Genomic DNA, 20,285 nt, shown 5'->3' with positions numbered 1-20,285 from the left:
CTTCCATCCCACATCTGTCAGCTCAAACCTCTTCAGGCCCTCACACTGTCCCCAGAGCTAGTCAGGGCCTCCAGAATCTTCCCCCGGGATGGTAGGTAGGACTCCCTTATTCCTCCCCCTCCTCCCAGGACACACCAGACATGCCACTCAGAGACACTTGACCCTGATGGTCTCGATTCCACCCCAGAAAAAGTCAAAGAGCACCTGTGCCCCACCGGCTCCCCAAGCCCATGGGCCAGGTGGTGATCTGAAGCCACTACCTTAGTGTCCTCCTGAGGCCCTAGGACTTGGTGTTGGCTTTCTTCAACATCTCAGGGGCAACAGTGTCCTTTCCATCTGTTATCTAACCCCTGCCCAGCATGCTTCCCCACCACCAGCCTGCATCCCAGCCCCAGCCTTAGGCAGGCCCGTGGCCCTGAGGCCTCCCTCCCACGTCCCTGGATCCTCCCCTGCCTCCTCCACCTCTGGAGCCCACCCACACGCCAGGCCACACCCCTACCCTGCCCATCCCTCATCTCTCCTCTCTGCTTGCCCCCAGGAGGACTCGGCCCCACGGCCACCTACAACTCCAACAGCCCCGCCAGCCCTCTCAGCTCCGCCAGTCTCACCAGCCCCCTGAGCCCCTTTTCTCTGGTGTCCGGCTCACAGGGGTCCCCCACCAAGCCTGGGTCCAGTGAGGTAAGCTGAGGAAATGAAGTAGAAGGTAGGTGGGGGAGGGAGGATTCAGTCCTCATCAGCCCGAAGGACACAGACTGCACCCAGCTCTGCCCCGGAGGCCTCCTGTCCTACTGCTTCAGCTTTCTGTCCACAACAGGAGCATTCTTGCACCCAGTTTGGTGAACTTCCTTCCAGATTTTTCCTTTACTTGCTCTCATCTGCATTTGTCATCTTTAGCTCCCTTCCAGGGAGGTCTGTCTCGGTTAACAAATATACAGTCAACACTTAGTGGGAATGTCAATCCAGGGTTGTTCCAGCGTGTGAGAGGGTTGAGAGTGGGCATGAGGAGCAGCTTCCTAGCTGGTTAATCAACAGGTGTCTACAGGGAGTGACGGATGAGCTGAGGCCCTCTCAGAAACGTACATGTGCATGCCCAAGGCCCTTCTCTTGGGGATCCCAGCGTCCACTGGGTACCAGGACTGACTTGTAGGCTACGGCCAGCCTCTGGAACTCGGCAGTGTGTGTCTCAGTACTGACTGTAAATGCCCTGATGTTCCAAAGAGACGGTGGAGCTTTCACTGGACTATTAAGCTTTGGGACAGGAGAGGAGTGAGGGGGACACATCACAGATGGGAGGGGAGTGAGGGGGACAGGGGGTTGCATCACAGATGGGAGAGGTAGCAGAAGCACAGACACAGGGTATGAATATGCCCTGGGTGATGGTGAGGCAAGGAGCAGGGAGCCTGGAGGAGAATTGGGGAACATGGGGCACAGTGCCAGGTGGGGCTGAGCCAAGGAGGGCCTTCACAGCCAGGCTGAGCCCCCTCCAGAGCTAGAGCTCCCCCCCCAGGCTGCAGGTGGGAGTTGGGGGGTCTAGGGCCCCCCCAGGTCCCCATGATGTCGTCTGTCCCTTGCTAATACTCTTCTCTCCTGCTCTCACAGTGGCTGCTGTCCTTCCTCCTAATGCTCTGGCTTCTCTCTGCCTCAGGAGCCTGGCCCGCCACGGCCCCCCCTCCCCAAAGCCTACGTCCCCCTGGAGTCTCCTCCAAATGTGCCGCCACTCCCTAGCGAGAGCCGCTTCTGGCCACCCCCCAGCTCCCCTTCCTGGCACCGCAGTGGCGAGCCAGCCAGGGGTCAGGTACCCAGCACCCTTGGGTCCTGGAGGGCAGGGGCGGAGGGAGTGGGGCAAAGGGCCCAGCAAGGGGCAGGGCAGGACACAGAGCCACTTTGTCCCTGTTGCACTATGAACTTCCCTGCAGCCATCCAGTCAGACTCCGGGGTGAGGACAGGGATGGCGGAGTCCCCATTTGGCTCTCTGGGGACGGAGGGGAAATGAGTGTCACCATGCCCAGGGTTCAGGGCAGCCCCCGACTCGAGTGGCGGTGTGCCCCACTTCCCACCAGCGCGAGCCGGCAAGGAAAATTGAGGGCCCCGCAGCTACTGGTGCCATTGCGATCCCTTCCTGTCCACCTCAGACCCCGGTTCTTCCACACTGTCTCTCTCTCTGCCTTGCCTGTGTCCTCCTGGGTGTTCTCGGCCCTGGCGTGTAAGGATACAAGCCCTGTTCTGCCTCCCCAGCCTCTCTCCCCAGGAGGCAGGTAGTTAGGGAAGAGGTTGCTTGGTGAGTAGTCCTGTGTCTAAAACCGGGAAGATTCTCATCCATCTCAGCTGCTGGGATCCACACAGCCCCCGAGGGGCTGCCGAGAGAGCAGGGCAGAGCAGGCTTTCCAGATGACGAGAGGCGGTGGGACTTACCCACGCTCTCTCACTGGACTCTAGCTGGTGTTTCCAGCCTCTGGCCCAGTCTTTTCAACTGTTTCTCGCTGAGGCCAGACTCTTTAGCTGCACTGTGGGAGCATAGGGGGCTGCCAATGGTGTCGGAGGCCCCCTCTAACCTCATGATTCTGCAAGCCCTCAAGCTAAATGTACTTCTCTGTCCCCCAGAATCTTGGTACCAAAGCCCAGCTGGTTCTTTTGCTCAAGTTTTGGGTGAGTTCCCAACAGAATCCTCAGAGATCCTTGGCCTTGTAGCCTTCTCCAGCATTCCTCCGCTCCGGCTTACAGCAAGTCTGTGCTGCTTGGCACTTGCCAAGACGACTGGTCAGGTTGAGGGGCCTCTCTGCTGGGCCTCAGCTGAGAGCCTCCTGGAAGCCCTGAGCCCTCACTTCCCAAGATGACCCAGCATTGGCCAGCCTTAAGGTGGCATGGGTGGGAGGCTCCATTGCATCCCTACCCACTTCCCAGCTGGCACACTTAGAGTTTTCTCATCCTGTGTTTATGCTCCAACCATTGCAAAGCAAAGAAACATCCCTAAGTGCCAAATTCCCACCAGTCCCTATAGCATTGACCATCTTCTCGTTTCTACCCCCAGCCCAAGGCAAGCTATGAGCAAAGCAAGAAAGACCCCTACCAGACATCACCCCTGGACACCACTAGAGACATCAGCCTTGTGCCCACCAGGCAAGAGGTGGAGGCAGAGAAGCAGGCAGCTCTCAACAAAGGTACTTCCTGTCCCATCCTCCCCTAGAAGGAAGGCCAAGTGTCAGGAGCCCAGACAGGGGCTCTCACAACCAAAGAGAGTGAATGCCCACCCATCCTGGGCCTTTCCTCTCTGCCACAGGTGGGACTCAGCCTCTTCAGGGAAGCAGGCTTCCCTGTCCCCCTGCTCTGCTGCTCTCCAGAAGGCCCACTGGCTGTTCTGTCTCCCTACAGTTGGCATTGTGCCTCCTCGGACAAAGTCACCCACTGATGAAGAGGTGACTCCATCAAGGGTGGTGAGGAGGAGTGCTAATGGACTTACCAACGGACTGTCCTCCCGGGTGAGTATGGCCTATGGGCCCTGAAGCCCGGCGGGAGCCCAGGGTCATCTGTGTATCCACCCATCTGTCCACCACTCAAGAAACCCAAGGCAGGAGGCGAAGGCAGGGACAAGTGGGAGAGGGCAATAGCCCCACTGGAGAAGTCTTCCTTCACCATAGGAAGAAGACCTCTATGGAATCTTGTCCTATCAAGAGACAAGACAGATACACATAAGAAAGAAGAATAGTTAACAAAATTATTATTATTATTTAAGATTTAATTTATTTGAGAAAGAGAGAGAGAGCATGCATGAGTGTGGGGGAGAGGAAGAGGGAGAAGGAGAACCAGACTCCCCGCTGAGCAGGGGGCCCCAACTCAGGGCTTGAACCCAGGACCCTGAGATCATGATCTGACCCAAAGGCAGACGCTTAACTGACTGAGCCACCCAGGTGCCCCCTAACAAAATTATTATAATGTGCCAGTGATGGGAGACAAATCCAACAAAAATCAGCAGTCAGAGTCAAATGTGCTGACCACAGGCAGTAAGTTCATTTCCCAGGGCTGTGGGAAGTTGAGATAGCCCCCCAAATTCGGGAGCTTAAAACAACGGAAGTTTATTCTCTCACAGCTGTGGAGACCAGAAGTCCAAAATCAAGGTATCAGCAGGGCTGGTCCCATCCATCCCATGCCCGCCTCCTAGCTTCTGGTGTGACCGGCCATCTGCAGGGTTCCCTGGCTCATAGACACAACACTCCAGTATCTGCGTCCACCTTCACATTGCCTTCTACTCTGTGCCTCCTTTTGTCTCTTATGAGGACCTCTAAGATTGGATTCAGGCTTCACTCTAATTCCAGATGATCTCTTCTCAAGATCCTTCCCTTAACTACATCCACGAAGATCCTATTTCCAAATAAGGTCATATTCACAGGTCCTGGGGGCTTAGGACCTGCATATATGATTTAGGGGCCATTATTTAAACCCACTACAGACAGGCTTCCCAGAGAAGGGACATTTAAGGCATTAGGGCAGGTGAATAAGCTGGGAGTGGGGGATGAGCATCTGTCAGAGCCCTGTTCTCCCTGCTGCAGCAGGAGCGCCCCAAAAGTGCAGTGTTCCCCAGCGAGGGCAAGGTCAAGATGAGCGTGGAGGAGCAGATGGATCGCATGCGGAGGCATCAAAGTGGCTCCATGAAGGAGAAGCGGAGGAGCCTGCAGCTCCCAGCCAGTCCAGCCCCTGACCCTGCCGGCCGGCCCACCTACAAAGTGGTAACGTCCCCCCAGCCACCCGTGGCCATGGCTCAACATCTGCCAACGCTGCCCACTCCCAGCTCATGACCGGCCTGGCCAGGGCGGTTGGGTGAGGGGCATAGAGAGAGGGGCTGGGAAGGACCCATGCTGGGCATTTGGGAGAACTGGCCAAGGCTTCTCCCCACTGGGCAGAAGATACATTGCAACAAGCATTCCTTGTATATATTTAAAGAAAAATAACTTACAGAAAGGAATGCACTGATTATTTTAGTTGAAATGAATTACACAAAATTCAGTTGATAGAGAATAGTGCAAAATTCACCCCCCAGGAGGAGCCATCACTTAAACATATTTCTAGAACATTTTCTGTATATTTACCACTGGGCTGGATCTACTGAGGATAATGCTAATAGTGTACTGGTGCATGGCACTGCACAATTCTCGAATCTCGTGTTATTTTGTTTAGATCTTTCAGCAGTGCCAGGTTAGGAATGATCCCCCCTGTTTTAGAGATAGGGAAACACAGGAAAAATTAGGGATTCCTGGACCACTTGGCTGCTGAGTGTGGAGCTGGGAGTAGCCCCAGGCATCTGCCTACTTTTTCTTTCTAGCATTCAGAAATACAGGAAAATAATGATTAAAAGTCCTACCTTCAAACAGCTTACATTCTCCTTGGTGGTTTGGAGATCCTATAATAGGAAACCACTAAAGACCAATGTAGGACACACTAATCCAACTGCCTAAAATATGTGACACATAATATGAACACAGAGTACCACCAGATGAGAAGTAACAAGTATGGATGAGATGCACTGATGAGATTTTTGCCTCTGGGCCTTTACAGGTGGGCAGGCCTTGGACAAACAGCGTAGAAAGAGGATAGTTGTCCTGCAGTTAGAGCTATGGGGTGACAGCCAGATCGGGTGTGATGAGCGGGTACAGCGGGAACACAGGCCTGGTTTAGGGCTGTCTGGAGGCATGGGTAGCAGAGGACAAGCTGCCGGCAGTGGGACAAAGTCCCTCTGTGGTCATGATGGTTCTGTCCCCCAGGTGCGCCGTCACCGTAGCATCCATGAGGTGGACATCTCCAACTTGGAAGCAGCCCTGCGGGCAGAGGAGCCTGGTGGGCAGGCCTATGAGACACCGAGAGAGGAAATTGCCCGGCTTCGCAAAATGGAGCTGGAACCCCAGCACTATGATGTGGACATCAATAAGGAGGTGAGTGAAGTCCAGGAGGGCAGAGCGGGAGAAGAAAGCCTGGGGGGTTGGCAGGTGGAATGGAGGTGCTGACCTGGATCCCTTCACAGCTCTCCACGCCAGACAAAGTCCTCATCCCTGAACGGTATATTGACCTGGAGCCTGATACTCCCCTAAGTCCCGAGGAGTTGAAGGAAAAGCAGAAGAAGGTGGAGAGGATCAAGACACTCATTGCCAAGTCCAGGTAATGTGTCTGAGTGTACCTCAACATTCTCTGCCCACCCTAGCACCAGGGGCACTAGTGCCACCGAATCCAGCCCCCCAACCCATGCCAGTGGGAGCCCTGAGTCTCCCAGGCAGAGAGCGAATGGAGGCAGTGGCTCAAGGCAGCAGACCAGGCCCAGCCCTGTGGCAGGGCAGTGACGCTGCCATCGAGTTCCAAAACAACCTGCTGGACACGGGCATGTGCTGTTGTCAAGACAAACTGATGGGTTGCCCACTGGTGACTTCTCTTCCTCATCAAGGCTGCCCTAAATGTTCACTTGAATCTTCTAATTCATTTTAAAACATTGCGGTGGGGGGTCCCGAAATGTGTTTTGCCTGGGTCCCACTCACCCCTGGGGACAGCCTTGCTGGGAACCAGAGCCTGCCCACTCACAGGCCTCTGGCCACCTTGCCAACCTCAGTTCACAGGCCCCCCCCAAGCCAATTGGACCATCCTGTCCCCCCACTCCATATCTGTGTGTCTGTGCCTCTTCAGTATGCAGAACGTGGTGCCCATCGGCGAGGGGGACCTTGTGGACGTGCCCCAGGACTCAGAGAGCCAGCTGCAGGAGCAGGAGAAGCGGATTGAAATCTCCTGTGCCCTGGCGACCGAGGCCTCCCGCAGGGGCCGCATGCTGTCTGGTGAGAGGGGCCGGGCCTCACTCCTCCAGGGAGACCGGCTGACCAGGTGCAGGGGAGGAAGCTCAGTGCTGTGAGGGGGCCAGGGCTAGAGAGGTCCAGGGCCAGTGAGACTTTCCTCAAGGTCAAGATGAGCATTTATTGAGCACCAGATACTGTGCTAGGCTCAGTGGGATACAAAGGGGCCAGAGTTGTGTCCAGGAGCTCAGAACTGTGATGACCCTCTCGCTGCTCTGTGGAGGAATGGCCAGAGGCCATGCAGGGAGCAAGGGCACCACTCTACCTGGGCAGCTCAAGGAAGGGCACAGCTAAGAGGCAATACCTGAGCTTGGCTGGGAAGGATCAAAGTATTACCAGTTGTGAAGTGAGGGACAGGCATTGCAGGCTACCCTCTCACTTGCCATTCTTGCTGCATGCAAATAGGAAGGTGAAAATGGGGCTGGTAGCCAGAGTTGAGAGCAATAGTCAGGCCCTGGCTACTGATCCAAACCCACTTTTCTAAGAAAAGATGAGCCTGAGGAACGGACTCATACTGATTTAAAAGTAAGAGGGTTCCGAGTAGACACAGTGGGGTGAAAGTCAGCCCAAGATACCACCCCAGAGAAAGTGAGAATGGATTCAGGAAGAATGGAAGAGACTCTTAATGGGAGGGGGCAGGATAGAGGAAGTACAGTGGTTACCGTCATGAAGCCAGGTTGGAGGGAAGACAACAGAATATGTCCTCCTCCTCAGAACAAAAGGTGGTTAGGACAGACAGGGAGAGCTTTGAAGCTAGTCCAGAGGGATGCCCGGGAAGGATGCCAGGTTTGCAAGGACTTGAGTAGAAGGAGGAGGCAGAGAGACAGGTATGTTAGCCCACAGTGACAGTCGCCTGGGTGAGGAGCCGGTGATCAAGACCGTAGCCAGGAGCCCAGTAGAACAGCTAGCGTTTCATGTTGGTGATCAAGGGGGATTTGAATTCTGGCTTTCTGAGACTCCATTCGCTCATATGTAAAATTCAAATCAAAATAGCTGCCTGGTGGTGTGAGGAATGGTGATGATAAATGCGAAGCACCTAGCACAGTGCCTGGCACTTAGTAAGTGCTCAATAAATGGTAGCCAGATGTGGTCATGGTGGTGTTGGTGACTGTGATTGGATTCGTTGACATAGCAATAGCTGGAGTAGAAATAGGATCTGTGTATGGTTTTTCTCACTCTTTTAAATGTGGATATTTTTAGGAACCAGAGGGTTTCAGGCTACAACAAAGGAAATTTATGCCTTAAGGAAGAACCTACTGGCAGTTAGGGTCTAATGGACATTAAGTGGGTGGGCAGGGAACACCCTTGGAGGTATTTCAGAGAGAGGAGGTCGGTTGGGCTGGATTGAGGACAAGAGAAGGGATGGGATTCAGATAGTCCCATCTTGCAGCCAAAGGAAGCAGAACCAGTTTGGCTGCACAGAGGCCTCCATCCTACCTCTCTGTAGTTCAGCTGTAAAATGAACTCGAATCTTCCAAAGATCAAATTCCTCATGCTCTAGGCAAAAGGCAACTTCCTGTTTCAAGGGTTAGAGCACACAACACTGTTTTTAAAACTTCCCTCTGCCCTCGCCCCAGTCCCTGGCTCTCTCTCTACTATAGTTTCTCAGCCAAAGGTTCCATGAAAACAAAACCCACCCTAGCCTATCAGATTTCCTTCTCGATACACACCAGCTTACATTTCAGGATCTATGCGCTGAAAGCAAACCGTCACTTTGCTTTTGCCAAAACCCCAACTATTTAAAAAATGGCATAGCAGGGCCAGACCTCAGACTTAGCCTACTGTCCCCACTGTCCCTTGGCCTCTGGCCCAGATTCCCAGAGCTGCAGCTCTGCCAGGGACAGAGAGGACTGTTTGTGGGCATAGGTTCAAGCCTGGGACTGTGTGTATGGGACTGCTGGTCTCGGGCCATAATGACAGTGCAGTGAGCTCAGAGTGGAGAGGAGGTGCCCCAGTGTGGGTATGTGGCGTGGATGGTGTAATGCTTGTCAGTATACCCAGAATGTACAGACTCAGGCGTGAGGTATATGGGAAGGTGCAACAATTTTACATTTGTACGCGTGGCAGGATATCATGTGCAATGTCCGTAGGGGGTGATGTGTGTAGATACACATGTATTTGTGTATACTCAAGTGCGTGGGTGAAGAGAATATTTGAGTGCAAACATAGAACTATGTGTGTATATGTGTGCAGAATGTCTATGAATATTGTTCAGAGACCATTATTTATGAGTACAGGTGATATTTAGTAAACTCCTGGAGTTTGTATATGTGTATGTGAGTGTACAATATAAGGATGGAGGTAGTGTTTATGAATGTACGTATTTAAGTATAATTGGCTTTTTTGCAGTATGAGGAGTGATAAAACACATTTGAGTGTATGTTGTGCACAGTGTATACATTGCAGTATTTTTAAATGTGTATCTGTGTGTGCAGGATGGGAGAGAGCGTGTCTTGAAGGTGAAGGATGTGACCTGTCCAGCAGGTGTGACCAATTACCAATGCAAGCAGATGTGGTATTACTTATGAACACACAATCATAATATCACATCTATCCCATACGTAGCTACTATCTGTGTGAATTTTAACTTTCTTTTTTTTTTTTTTAAAGGTTGTCTATTTTTTTTTAAGATTTTTTTTTTTCATTTATTTGAGAGAGAGCAAAGTAAGTGAGAACATGAGCAGGGGGGAGAGGTGCAAAGGGAGAGGGTGAGCAGGGACCCCAATGCAGGGCTTGATCCCAGAACCCCAGGATCGTGACCTGAGCCAAAGGCAGATGCTTACCCAACTGAGCTACCCAGGTGCCCCTGTTTCTTTCTTTTTTTATATAAAGATTTTACTTATTTGTTTGTTTGTTTGTTTGAGAGAGGGGGGAGAGAGAGAGAGATAGAGCATGAGCGGCGGGGGGTGGGGGGGTGGGTGGGTCGGGCAGAGAACAACCCCACCACCACCACCAGCATGGAGCCTGATGCAGGGCTCCATCCCAGGACCCGGAGATCATGACCTGAGCCGAAGGTAGCCACATAACCGACAACCACCCAGGAGGCCCGTGAATTTTAACTATTTCAATAGATATGTTCCTAATATACCCTAATATACACTTAAAACTGTTCTGCCTTTATAAAGGAGTTATATTTAACATAATTCATCTTTCTTGCTCTTATTCATTTAGTATCATTATAAAAATCCATGTTTTTGCTGATCCGTTGAAGGGATGCCCTCTGCAGCTAGAGTTGGTACAGATCATAACTATGCTACGTGCTCCCAAACTATTGTATTTTTAAAGGTATTATAAGCTACATTTTACAAAAGGCTTTTTCTCCTCAGTTATACTTTTTTCTATCTTCAGTGGGCCTCCTGGAGTCCTCTCTCTCCCCTAAATTTCCCTGTTTCTTATCTTCCGTGGGGTAGACATCCAGCAGGTCAACTCCTATCAGAAGTGTGTAGAAATAAGAGTAACTGGACTCCAAGGAGCTTGTCTGTCAATAATTATAAGAGCTTCACCACGTGCATGTTGCAATAGATATTTGGCTTTCCTGAAATAGCCCTTGCTTGGTTTTTTGACTTTTTGATTGTTTTAGAAGTTGAAGTTGCCAGATAACTAACCACTGGGCTCGCCATACAGACATACACACAAATATGTGTTTTGAAAGCGTTTGTGAATGTGTTTGTGTGTGATGTTACACGTGTGTTGGATCACATGGAAGCGTATGGGTTTGGAAGTGCACAAACACACACATCTGAGTTGTGTGCAGTGAGCATAGAATACTGTTGGATCCTGTGCACACACTGTGTATTCTGAGCAGACTCTCCCGCTCACGAGGAAGTTCCAAGTCTACATACATCTATGTGTGTGTGTGTATAGGCAATGGGAGCTGCACTGGCCCTTTCCCCTATTCAGATGGCAGGGAATTGATGAGGTCCGGGGCAGGGCAGGATGGGGAGCAAGCGCTTAGGAAGTGGGATGCCAGGATCCTTCTCTTGGAGGAAACAGTGTGACCCTGGCCAAGGTCTGGTTCTCCTCGGAGGCCAAGTGAGGATGTTCTCTCCGCCAGTCTGCTGCCTCACAGTGGCACTGAGGGTGCCGAAGGGTCTGCAGACTGCACAGAACTCATGCCTCCGCCTCCTAATATGGCCCCCCGCCCCCTGTCATTGTCCTTCCACCTGGCTCTTCCGAGCATAGAGCCATGGCCATAATAGAGTAAAATCCATTCATTCCAGTGTCACCACTTGGAGGTCTGCAGTGCTTTGTTCAGGGGTGGACCAAAGTTCGCCCTTTCTGGATTGAAGGAAAGGGGGTCCCCAGGGATAGTGGGAGGCAGGGGGTGTGTTTCTGAGACCCCGAACTGGTCTAAGTTCACAGAACTTGCTTCCACCGTCCCTGGAATCATCTCCGCTTCCGTGGAGATGATTCACATGGTGATAACTTGGATGTAGTCGTTACCAGGGGCCTGATGATCTGGGTTAGTGTGGTTTACTGCCCTCGTCATCATCATCGTCCCTGTACCAGTGTGTGTGAGGTGCGTCGCTTGTTCCAGCTGCTCCGTCCCACGTTGTACGGATGGGAGTGGAGCCTGGGCCCAGAGAGGGCGGCCTCGCCCACAGTCACCACTGGTCCTCGGCTGAGCCTGTGGGGCCCTGTCTCCTGGGGGGTGGGGGACCCACCCTCCTTCCCAGGCCCACTCTGCCTCAGCTCTCCTCTCTGCTTGCCTCCTGCCTGGCTCCCCGCTGGGGGAAGGGCCCACTCGCTCTGGGTGCCCGGCCTCCCCCCCACCCCCTACCCCTATTCACCTCCCTGTTCATTTCTGTTTCCAGTGCAATGTGCCACCCCAAGCCCTCCCACCTCCCCTGCTTCCCTGACTCCACCAGCCAACCCCCTATCGTCTGACTCCCCACGGGGCGCCGACAGCAGCCATACCATGCGGGTCTGAGCTCTGACGTAAGAACTTTTCTACTGTATTTCCTCCACCACGGTGAGTGGGACCCCCACCCCTCACCCCCGGGAGCCATCTACCACCCCCCTCATTCCAGCATCGCTTTGCCCTCACCCCCAGCGTCGCTCTCTCCCCTCCATCCATCTGCTTGAGCCCGCAGCATCCCCGTCCCCGTGTCCCCCCCATCCCCCCCACATCCCCTTGTCCCTGTGCAGTGTTGGACCAGCACCAGCTGGGAGGGCCGCCTCTTGGATGCCGCAGTGCCGGTGGGCTTTGCTTCTCCAGAAGCAGACAGGGACAGAGCTGAGGCCTCCCCTACCCCGTCCTGGGCCAACAAGCCTCCCACCTGTTGAGATACACAGCAGTCCTGCCTCAGAAGCCCCCAGATTTTATTTCTCCCACATGGCCCCTAGATTTTACTGTAAATGAAAATAACATTGGAAATTCTGGCCAAAGGCCAGGTACCTTCGTTTCCCCTGGCACACAGTCGCTCAGTGTCAGGCAAGTGGAAAAGAGCACGGACTTCCATTCATTTGCTTCCCTCTCAGGGCTGGGGGTGGCAGGTGGGTGGTGTTCCATAGGGTTCTGCAAGAAGAGACTTCTGTCTCCTGGGGAAGCTTGACTGGAGCTGTTGCTCCTCCAGGAAGCACCTTTCTCACCCGTTTCTCTTTTCTTTAGTGCAAGCCCTTGCCGAGGCCAACGCCATGAAGCTTAACAGAGCCACGTTCTGAAGGTCCCCTCTGTCTACTGAGGTCCTGACTCCCCAGCCTGGCCCCCCCTGCGCTCCTGTGGGAATGCTGCAGGGAGCCAGGCTGGGGCCAGGGTTGCTGCCGAGACTTACCTCAGTGTCCACATGCCCACCACGCCTGGCCCTGAAGCCCTTGCTACTCAGATGGCAGCACCAGGCCAGGGCTTGAGATGGTGGGCAGAGAGCACCCTCCCAGCGGGTACCTCCCAGGGGCTAGGCCTGGCCCCAGCTGGTGGTGCGATGGCCCTACTAGAACATTTCCTGAGGAAGAGGATGCCCCGGTGGGAAAGATGCTCTGGGCTATCTTGGGTTAGGTCTAGAGTGAAGAGAAGACGGACACTCCTGACATCGAGGACAGCACGTGCCAGCAGGTCCTACCCCCGTCATTCCCATGCTGCCACCCCAGCTGTACCGGGGGCTTTGACACATCTCTGCTTGTGGGTGCTCCTTTGGGGTCTGGTGGAGACCGACCACCCTGCTTGAGCCAAAGACAAGATGACCAGTGACGAGGAGAGGCTCCTCGGCTCCCAGAGGGGACAGTGCTGGCTGTAGGTGGAGAGCGGCACGCAGGTCTGTGCAGCGTCTGAGGACAGGTTGAGAAGGGGGAGAGGAGAGAAAGAGTTGGAGGCAAGTGGGAGGACAGGGAAGCAGTGGGACTCGTTTGCAAGTGAGAGGATGAGACAGAGGTGGAAAGGGGCTGTGGGATTGGTTTCCCCAGGATGGAGCGTTAGCTTAAGTGCCAAGTACGTGCCGGATGCCAGCTCTGCTCCCCCACCTGCTCTCCCAGATCCACCGGCCTGCCCACACTGGCTCTGAGAGGGCCCACCAGTGAGCACATGGTGGCCTGCAGCAGCAGCCGTGGGGACAGTTGTGGGGAGGGTGGTGTGGCTGAGTGGGTCGGAGATGGCCCTTCCTGGGTCTGGGCCTGGTGTGTCTGCCTTCCCCTCCTAGGCTTGGGGGCAGAGAGAAGGACCTGTGTCATGTAGGGTGTAGTCAGCCTTGGGGCCTTTCCTAACCCTGTTTGGGACATTTTCTTGTCCGCCTTGCCCCTGGAATGTGCTGTGGGCCAGCTGAGAGGGTGCCCTTGAAAGGAAATGCAACCTCAGTCTGCAAGGCTAGGGCCTTGCAGGGCCCCATCCTGCATCGTGAGCAACCCCTAGGAGGACCAGGTGAGGCTGTACGGAAGGACTCCCTTCTGGCCTGGCTTTCTCACCATCTGCCTACCCAGGGAGGCCGGTGGAGGAGACACAGAAGCAAAGATTGTTTTTCCTTCTCGCCGCTCATCTTGGGAGGACTGTAGCCAGAGAGGAGGGAGGGGAGAGTGAGACTGGAAAAACCTGGGCCCCAAGGCCAGCTCTTTGCCAGAGTTGCTGCCAGGAGACTTCAACCTCCAGTGGTCCCAAGAACAACTGCTTTATCTGCCACCAGTTCTTCTCCACGCCTTCACAGCTGGGACGGTTGCTGGTTCATATGCAAGTAAAGATGGCAATTCATTCAACAAATATTTATCGAGCACCTTTTATGTACCAGGCACTGTTCTAGGTACTTCGGGTATTCTCGTGCTTCTGAGGAATTGCAGGCTGGGGAATTTCACTTCACTTTTTAGCAGATTTTTTGAACATGACCTTTGGCTACATTTCCCATCTTTAATGCACATGAAGCACCCAAAACCTGTTTTTTCCTCCCCCCACAGACTGGCAGGTGGGATTGGCCCTCTCCCTCTTTCCAACAGCCTCCTCCCTCCACAAGAAGCAGCTGTTTCAGGGCCTCCATGCCTTCCCCTTTCTTTGTCTGTCTCCTTTTTTTTTTTTTAAGTGATATTTTTAGAAATACGTGCAAAATACCAAGGGTTAATGTCTGCACCTCTACACTTCTCTCTCACCTCTTATTTCATAAAGCTGGCTCTTTATGTTGCTTTACATGCCTTAATATATGTTTTTTCTGAAGATTATACATATTATAGATATATACATAATATATATATTTGTTTGGACGTCTGATCCTTTCCCAGAACTCCTGCCCAGGCCACTTCCCTCCTTTATTTTCCACACCATGCCTAGCATGTTATGCCCACACCCCATGCCTTTTGATCCAAAGAAGGGGAGAGGACAGACTTATTTTAAGACAGATCTATTTTACGCTTTTGTTATAAAAGCAAATCTATTTTCGAAATGTGCAATGTCTGAATGGAATCAGCAAATGATATGAAGAGACTGGGTGGCTGCCTCTCGGTCCAGCCCTACATCCCTCCCTCTTCCCTGGCAGCTTCCTTCTCCCATCCCCCAGTCTGCAAAGGGCTGGTCCCCAGAGCTCGCCCAGAGAGCATTTTACCAGGGCAGGATGTTCTCTTGGAAGTCGTGGTCCAAGGATTTGATTACACTGTCAACTCTTGATGAGCCTCTCGGGTTACAGGATGTGAATCCTCTCAGAGGAAATGTTTACAGCTGTGTGCACAGAAGTACACCCGTGCGGGCACACACACACACACACACACACACACACCTCCAGTGTTCTCCTGGACCACCTCCTGTCATCAGTCTACTGGAGAGGGCAGTCAATGGCAGCCTATGCCAAATGGCACCAAGAACTCTACTCCCCAATGGAGTAGGAGATACAGGACAAAGGCCAAAGGAAATATTTCAGGACCACAGGTCCTTCAGCACAGACACGTTCAAGATCCTTGGACTTCTCACACTCCTTGATCCCTTTCTGGTCTGGGTCACATCAATGACATCGGTCTCCCTTTGTGACCTTTCCTCTGGGGGCTCCAGTTAAGGGAAACGGTACCTCAGTCTGGCATCCAGACTGCAAAGTCGGCTTCTGGGCTGAAGTGGGTCCCATGGGCAAGGTAACATCTCAGCCTTGCCCAAGAAGCCCCCAGGACTTTCCTCTGCAGGCTGCCACTGGGGTGCTGACCTCCGCTGGCTCAGCCTTCCAAACTGCTTATCAGCTGACAAAGTAGGTAAGGGGCTCTTGCCTTGCAAGGATTTGGGCAGAATGGAATCCAAGGGTTTGGGACTGTCACAGAGCTCCTAGCCAGCATTTGAAGCCTGACTTCCCAACTTTGACATTTACTGGCTCCCTGTTCCCAGCCTACAGCATCTCCTTATGAAAGAATGGGGCCCAGATGGAGGCCCAGGGCTAAGTAACCCACCGGAGGACAGCCCTGGTTGCTATTTTAAGGCCTTGCCTTCCCAATTAGCACATTACCTCCCTGATCAATAACCAAGAGGCTGTAATCAAATAATGCTACTGTCACTTTAAAGATTTTTCTGAGGTCGCAAGCTGTGCACACTTGCTCTCCTGCCTTGGTGAGAGGCATGTTCTTGGGGCAGGGCTGACTATAGCAAGACAGAATCAATCCCTTTCCCCTTTAGGCACCCCCTTACCTGGCAGCTCTTAAAACTAAGGAAAATATGAAATATACATATAAATATATATACATATATCTATTTATGCACATACTGGGGCCAATTTGATCTGCTAGTATTAGACAATAAACCATACAAGGAAATGTATGATCTCAGTGTCTTTATTTAGTATAAAAGTGACCTTAGAAGAAACATTAAAGTTAGCTAAACAGAGGGCATCTCTGTTGGGGGACCAAACATCTGTAGCCACCCCTTAGCATCTTTCTCGCCAACAAGCCCCCTCCCCAGGAAAGGGCATCCTGACTGCTAGGTGAGCGTCTGCTTCCCTGCTCCCCAGCATTCTTTTTAGATCTAGGTACTGAAGAATCCCAGTGAGCTCTGCATTTGTATCTTGCAAGTTTGTATAAACTCAATACAAGAAATAAAATGAATGGTTTGTACAAGTGGCCTGTGTCTCGCACTCTGTCCGTGACTGCCTGTGGCTGGCCTTGGTGGCTCATGGTTACTTACAAGCTTGGCAGAAAAAGGTAGAGGGTCTGGGGTTGGGCCTTACCTGACTAAAAGCAAAGCTGGGCCCATGGTATGTTCCCCACCACAGTCCTCTTTTCTGTCCCAGTAAGCCCAAATCAAGCCTTGTCCCAAGGTCCTGTGTAATGAGAGCTACCAGAACAGTGTTCAGATCCTGGAAACTTCTCATTGATTTGTCTCTGAGACTGAGGGTAGAACTGTAGAAGAAAATTAATTCTTAGGCTTTCTCGATTACTACACAATGCCCTATAGTTCTGCTTTGGGGTACAAGAAGGTGTTTTGGTGAGCAGTATCAGAAAAGCCACCCAAATTATTCTCATCCAGCCTCAATGCCTTTGGTTTATGTCCTTTGGCGGGTGCTACTAGTTTTTTTATTAGTGTTTTTTTTTTTTTCCAAGTGGTTTCTGGGGGGGGGGGGGTTGTTGTTGTTTTTAAGACCAGAGTACTTTTATTAAGATTTTATTTATTCATGAGAGACACAGAGAGAGGCAGAGACATAGGCAGAGGGAGAAGCAGGCTCCCCACTGAGCAGGCTCCCCACTCAGTGGTTGAGCCACCCAGGTGCCCCTGTTTTCAGTTATTGATCCTCGGTGTGAAGGACTTTACCAGAGCTGCTCTATTTGAAATCTTTCAGTGAGTAAGAGTGAAGAAGCCCTGTGAATTCTATTCAGTGGAGAGTAGAGCGAGAAAGCGAGCCGAGGATAGTGGAAGTCCTCAGCCAGGCCCCTGTAGGATGTCTGGGGAGGAGAGCTGGAGGCATTAATGGTTCAAAGAAGAGAAGAAAATTGAGACATGGGATGGGAAGGCAAGCTTCTTGTAATTCCTGATTTTACCTTGCCCTGGTTCTAAGGGCCGATTTCAAATTCTGGATCTGTTCTCATTCCTAAAGAGCTAGCAGTGTGTGTGAGTGTGTTTAACAAATCATGTGAGTATATTTTGGGTTTTTTAACACCCCCAGGAGAGCTATAAGCTCTGATGTCCTTTGTGAATCAGAATTGGGCCCTGACACAGACTCACAACAGTGGCCTCTGGAGCTGGAGGAGGTGCCCTGGACAACCTGTGTCTCTACCTGCAGCGCCCTCTGGGCCAGAGCCCATGGCTTGGAGAGGAGGGGGGACGTGAGAGCACAGGGCACCGCTGGGTGTCACTCTCCCCACAAACAAGGGCTGGCTCCTCTTCGAGAATGTTGCTCTTGGGTCTCTGCCTGCCGTAGCAGCAGGCCCCCCATCAGCCCTCTGAACACGCAGGGCTGCGATGGTAAAAGGGGGTGCTAGTCTGGAAATGTAAATGAAAAAGCGCCTTGCAGAAGGCCCTTAAGAAGTGGGGCTGTGGGGATGCCTGGGTGGCTCAGCTATTTAGAGCCTGCCTTCAGCCCGGGGCCTGATCCTGGAGTCCCGGGATCAAGTCCTGCATCCAGCTCCCTGTGAGGAGCCTGCCTCTCTCTCTCTCTCTCTCTGTGTCTTTCATGAATAAATAAATAAAATCTAAAAAGAAGAAGAAGAAGAAGAAGAAGAAGAAGAAGAAGAAGAAGAAAAGAAGAAGAAGAAGAAGAAGAAGAAGAAGAAGAAAAGAAGAAGAAGAAGAAGAAGAAGAAGAAGAAGAAGAAGAAAAGAAGAAGAAGAAGAAGAAGAAGAAGAAGAAGAAGAAGAAGAAGAAGAAGAAGAAGAAGAAGAAGTGGGGCTGTGTAACAGCGCAGTCATGTGTTGTTCTTGGAGAGATGCACACACCACGGGCTGGGGCAGGCAACCAGGCTTCAGATCCTGCTGCTGCGGAGACCTGGGCCTGTACCACATCCCCCGAGCCCCGAGCCTCTGCTGCTGCCTGGCCCTGCTCCTTCCAGCTGCCTGAAGATGGGGCAAGTCCCTAAAGTTTTGAGCCTTAGTTTCCTGGTCCAGAAAATGGGGATATTACCACCATCTATAGAACTCACTAGAAAGTCAATAGAGAAAATCAATGAAAAACCCCTTGGGCCACCTGGGTGGCTCAGTCAGTTAAGTGTCTGCCCTCGGCTCAAGTCATGATCCCGGGATCCTGGGATCAAGCCCTCGTGGGGTTCCCTGCTCAGCAAGGAGTCTGTTTCTCCCTCTGCCATTCCCCCTGCTTGTGCTCTCCCTCCTATAAATAAATAAAATATTTTTTTAAAAAGAAAAACACTTTGAAAACTCAAATTCAGGGACACCTGGATAGCTCAGTGGTTGAGCACCTGCCTTTGGCTCAGGGTGTGATCCCAGGGTCCTGGGATCAAGTCTCACATCGGACTCCCCATAGGGAGCCTGCTTCTCCCTCTGCCTGTGCTTCTGCCTCTCTGTGTGTCTCTCATGAGTAAATAGTTTAAAAATTTTTTTTAAAAAGAAAACTAAATTCATTTACAAACGTGATGAGGCTGCGGTGACATTGTGGAGGCCCGTTGGGGTCATGATGAGGGACAAGGGAGAAATGTCTCCCAATGTCCCCCTCTTCGCTGCCTCCACCACCTTCAATGAAGAGTCTGCTGGGCCCCCACCATCTAGCCCTGTGAGCTGTCCCTGCCCACCTTTACTATCCCTAGTGCCAGCCTTCCAGGGTTTACCTCCTCCTCCCTGGGGTGGTCCCCACAAAGCGGATGCTCCCAGGAGTGTGGGCTGTGGACAAGCCCCCTGGGCCCCACTCCAGCACCCAGCACGGCCATCGGAGAACCAGGCCAAGATGGCCCACTTGGAGGATCAGAGTTCGATCCTTCCAAGCCCACAGGTGAGCTCCATGGCGGGCTATTTTATACACCTGGGAGCAGGTTAGCACCACATTTGAGAGAAGTTTTTCATATAACAGCATTTAGAAGCCTACTATCACATACTAATCTAGTAATATTAATAACAATAGTGATTATAACTATACTAGAGTAATAACAAAGACTCGTGCTGTGTTTACTATGTGCCAGCTACTTCCCAGTCCTTGCTCTAGCTCCGTGTGATAGGTACTATCATCATCCAAGATGCTGAGGTGCAGAAAGGTAAATAAAATGTGTCAGGTCTCACCAAGCTACAGTGAAGTCCAGAGCACTCTGACTTCAGAGTCCAAACTCCTAACCAACCAGTGCCTTCAATGGGGGTGGTAGGTCCCCTAGGGCAAAGTGTGGAAATTTGGGGAGCTGAGGTTACCTCAGACAAGAGGTAACCTCTCTCTCGACAAGAGACAAGATTTAGTGGCTGCAATGCACAGGGTAGATTTCCAAAATAATAACCATCCTCTATCCTGTATGACTTTAAAATGTATAAATGGACTAAACCCCCTTTCAGGACGTTAGTCATATTGCAATTCATAATAGTACTAAGAAGAGGCACCTGGGTGGCCCAATGGTTGAGCGTCTACCTTTGGCTCAGGTTGTGGTCCTAGGGTCCTGGGATCAAGTCCCACATCAAATCCCACATTGAGCTCCCTGCAGGGAGCCTACTTCTCCCTCTGCCTGTGTGTGTGTGTGTGTGTGTGTGTGTGTGTGTGTGTGTGTGTCTCTCATGAATAAATATGTAAAACCTTATTTTAAAAAATATTCACTAGAGAGAGAGTGAATGGGGGAGAAGGAGAGAATCTCAAGCAGACTCCCTGCTTAGTGCAAAGCCCCACATGGAACTTAATCTCAGTACCCTGAGATCATGCCTTGAGCTAAATCAACAGTCCCACACTCAACGAACTGAGGTGCCAAGGCGCCCCTAAATTGCTGGCTTTTAAATGAGTTTCATGGGATCCCTGGGTGGCGCAGCGGTGTGGCGCCTGCCTTTGGCCCAGGGCGCGGTCCTGGATACCCGGGATCGAATCCCACATCAGGCTCCTGGTGCATGGAGCCTGCTTCTCCCTCTGCCTATGTCTCTGCCTCTGTGTGTGTGTGTGTGTGTGTGTGTGTGTGTGTG

The 20,285-nt window shown here is 52.0% G+C and overlaps 1 protein-coding gene across 50 annotated transcripts in view; it reads left to right on the top strand.

The window, feature by feature from the left end:
* The window catches only part of PLEKHA6 (pleckstrin homology domain containing A6), a 139,857-nt gene extending 123,541 nt beyond the window's left edge, over positions 1-16,316 (top strand). For 11 of the 50 annotated variants that reach the window (XM_072759324.1, XM_072759327.1, XM_072759326.1 and 8 more), the window contains 10 exons: positions 539-678; positions 1,646-1,795; positions 3,029-3,158; positions 3,370-3,476; positions 4,545-4,721; positions 5,754-5,921; positions 6,011-6,144; positions 6,661-6,806; positions 11,636-11,759; positions 12,433-16,316. In XM_072759324.1, coding sequence (XP_072615425.1) covers positions 539-678; positions 1,646-1,795; positions 3,029-3,158; positions 3,370-3,476; positions 4,545-4,721; positions 5,754-5,921; positions 6,011-6,144; positions 6,661-6,806; positions 11,636-11,751 — 1,268 coding nt within the window. In that variant the 3' untranslated portion in view covers positions 11,752-11,759; positions 12,433-16,316. The remainder of the gene's footprint in view (positions 1-538; positions 679-1,645; positions 1,796-3,028; positions 3,159-3,369; positions 3,477-4,544; positions 4,722-5,753; positions 5,922-6,010; positions 6,145-6,660; positions 6,807-11,635; positions 11,760-12,432) is intronic. The other 39 variants (XM_072759332.1, XM_072759331.1, XM_072759328.1 and 36 more) reach the window with 7 other exon arrangements.
* Positions 16,317-20,285: the final 3,969 nt, after the last annotated feature.

The sequence above is a fragment of the Vulpes vulpes genome, chromosome 5, assembly GCF_048418805.1.
Source record: "Vulpes vulpes isolate BD-2025 chromosome 5, VulVul3, whole genome shotgun sequence".
In the NCBI taxonomy this organism is placed as follows: domain Eukaryota; kingdom Metazoa; phylum Chordata; class Mammalia; order Carnivora; family Canidae; genus Vulpes; species Vulpes vulpes.
Note: the sequence above shows the minus strand (reverse complement) of the source record. Positions and strands in the feature narration are given on the sequence as shown.